At 35.7% G+C, this 2,431-nt stretch overlaps 1 protein-coding gene across 1 annotated transcript; it reads right to left on the bottom strand.

Annotated features, from left to right (window-relative positions):
• Positions 1-1,247: 1,247 nt before the first annotated feature.
• On the bottom strand, positions 1,248-1,682 carry LOC131651414 (uncharacterized). The gene has a single exon (XM_058921081.1). It carries the CDS (start codon positions 1,680-1,682, stop codon positions 1,248-1,250), a length of 435 nt encoding a protein of 144 aa, XP_058777064.1.
• Positions 1,683-2,431: the final 749 nt, after the last annotated feature.

The raw sequence follows: 2,431 nt of genomic DNA, 5'->3' as shown, positions 1-2,431 counted from the left end.
CTATAGCCATGATAGCAGCATAAAGCTTAGTTGTTTCTGGAGCTTCATCAGCTAAGAAGGAGCTAAAGTTCACTATGTGATTGGCAGTGTGATCTCTAAATATACCACCACAACCATCCGTGCAAGGACTACTAGAAGAAAAGCCATCAACATTGCATTTTAACCATCCCATTAATGAAGGAGACCAAATGACTTCCATAGTTCTAGTATTGACACCTGGGTGAATAGAAATATCAAATTGTTTTAAAATAGAGAAGTTTGATATAGATCCATTTGAATCTCTCTTGGAAGAATTTCCCACAATCTTGGCATGATCTTTAATCATTGAAACACAAAACTTCCAAGATAAACTTTCCTCTTCAAATCTTACACGATTCCTTGCATTCGAGACTAGATTAAATATGCCAACAATACTAGCATGTATAACGGCCTTGACTTGAGGAGACCAATAAAGAGATAAGGCCCTTCTATAATCATCAATGCTCTTGATCATAAAATTCGGGTTAAGGATGCTAGACAACCAATTCCAGATGCTGCAAGCAAACTTACATTAAAAAAGAAGGTGAGCAGAAGTTTCACAACAAGATGAACAAAGGTTGTAAATAGAAGGGAAGGAGAAGCCCCTTATGTGTAAGTTCTCATCTGTTGGAAGCTTGTTGTGAATGAATCTCCAAACAGTCATAGAGTGAGAGGGAGGAGTGTCTCTATCCCAAGGAAAAGACATCCAGAAGAATGAGGACAAGGTTTGGTAATAGTGTTATATGCCTATTTCAATGATAGAATGCCACTGGTAGAGTTCTTCAAAGCAAAAAGGTCACAAAACTCAGCTGCAGAGACAGAGTAATTGGAGATAATGCCCAGCAGGGATGGAATGACCATTTGAATATTAGTGTTAAGCTGCCATGAGCCATTCCACCAATCACTGAGTTTAGAAGTTAGAGCATGATGATAGACTTCTGGAATTTGAAATTTGTTTGCAAATGATTCCCCTGTCCAGTTATCCAACCAAAAATTTATACTTTTACCATTTCCAATGCTCCATATATATGCAATTCTCCATCACAGTGGCATGCACTTCTTTGATTCAATTCCAAATTGACGATTTAATGGAGTATTTGATGATATTTCCATTTATTTTCACTCTATCTTTAAGCAAATTGGTCCAACTTTTGCTATCATTTAAAAACTTCCAACAATGTTGTATATTGGTAGCAATACTGTAGAAAGAATTCCCGACCCTCCTTTATTCATTTTCCTGCAGCCGGTTTTCGAAGCAACGGTGACAAGCTTCTTTTTTCCATGTTTCCACTCGAAACAAAGTTTTTGATCCAAATCTCAATCATGCTAAGAATAACTGATTTCATCAGTTGAGTTCTCCCAGCCATAGACAGAGCTATACCTTTCCAAGCATTCAATTTAAGCCTAATGTTATCTTCAATGTACATAAAGTAACAAGCTTTAGGTTTACCTACAAAAATTTGGAGTCCAAGATAAATGAAAAGAAGGTTAGCCATAGTGAATCCAATAAGGTTAGCCAAACTGCTATGTCTAGAATTAGACATTCCACCAGCATATATAAGAGATTTGGAAGGATTGCAGTGCTGGCCAGAAAAGTTCCCATAGTCCTTTAAGAGTTCAGCAATAGCAGTAAGAGATTTGGCATCCTCTCTGTAGAATATCATGGTATCATCTGCAAGGAGAGTGTGAGATGAAACCAAACTATGCTTGTTAGCTTTAATAAGATTTATGCTATTGGTATCCAAAAGATTAGTAATTCCTCTACTTAGGACATCTTCAGCTATACAAAATAAAAGAGGGGAGAGTGGATCTCCTTACCTCACACCATTAGAGCAAAAAAAGTATCCAATTTGATTTCCATTGAAGCTAATAGACATGGTTGCATATTTAAGGATAACAAGAATCCATTGACAAAATTTGTCATCAAAGCCAAAGCACTTAAGAGTGTGAATAAGGAATTTTCAGCTAAGAGTGTCAAAAGCTTTGGCTATGTCAATTTTTAATGCCACATTGCCATTTAAGCACTTGTTATTCAGAATATTTATGGCTTCATAAGTTAAGCAAATTTCATCCCTAATATTCCTGCCAGGGACAAATCCCTTTTGCTCAGGAAAAATGAGATTATGGAGGATTGTAACACCCCAAATCTACCCGGTAATTATAATAAAAATCAGAGTATAAATTCCAAACAACATTCATTTGAGGTATCACATATTCGTCATTCAAAAACAATTATGGCTTATTTGCCTTCATATAGATACATAGCACGTAACTTAAAACGGACAATTAAATCATTATTCAAAAATCACTTTGTTTCAAATTAAATAATTAACTCGCAGCGGAATCATAAAACTTCATAAATATTCAAATCAAGTCGTAGCATCATTGCACGTTAACTTTAGGTTACAATTTA

The sequence above is a fragment of the Vicia villosa genome, linkage group LG2 (assembly GCF_029867415.1).
Source record: "Vicia villosa cultivar HV-30 ecotype Madison, WI linkage group LG2, Vvil1.0, whole genome shotgun sequence".
NCBI lineage: Eukaryota > Viridiplantae > Streptophyta > Magnoliopsida > Fabales > Fabaceae > Vicia > Vicia villosa.
The sequence above is the reverse complement of the archived record's forward strand: the minus strand, read 5'-3'. Positions and strand labels throughout refer to the sequence as shown.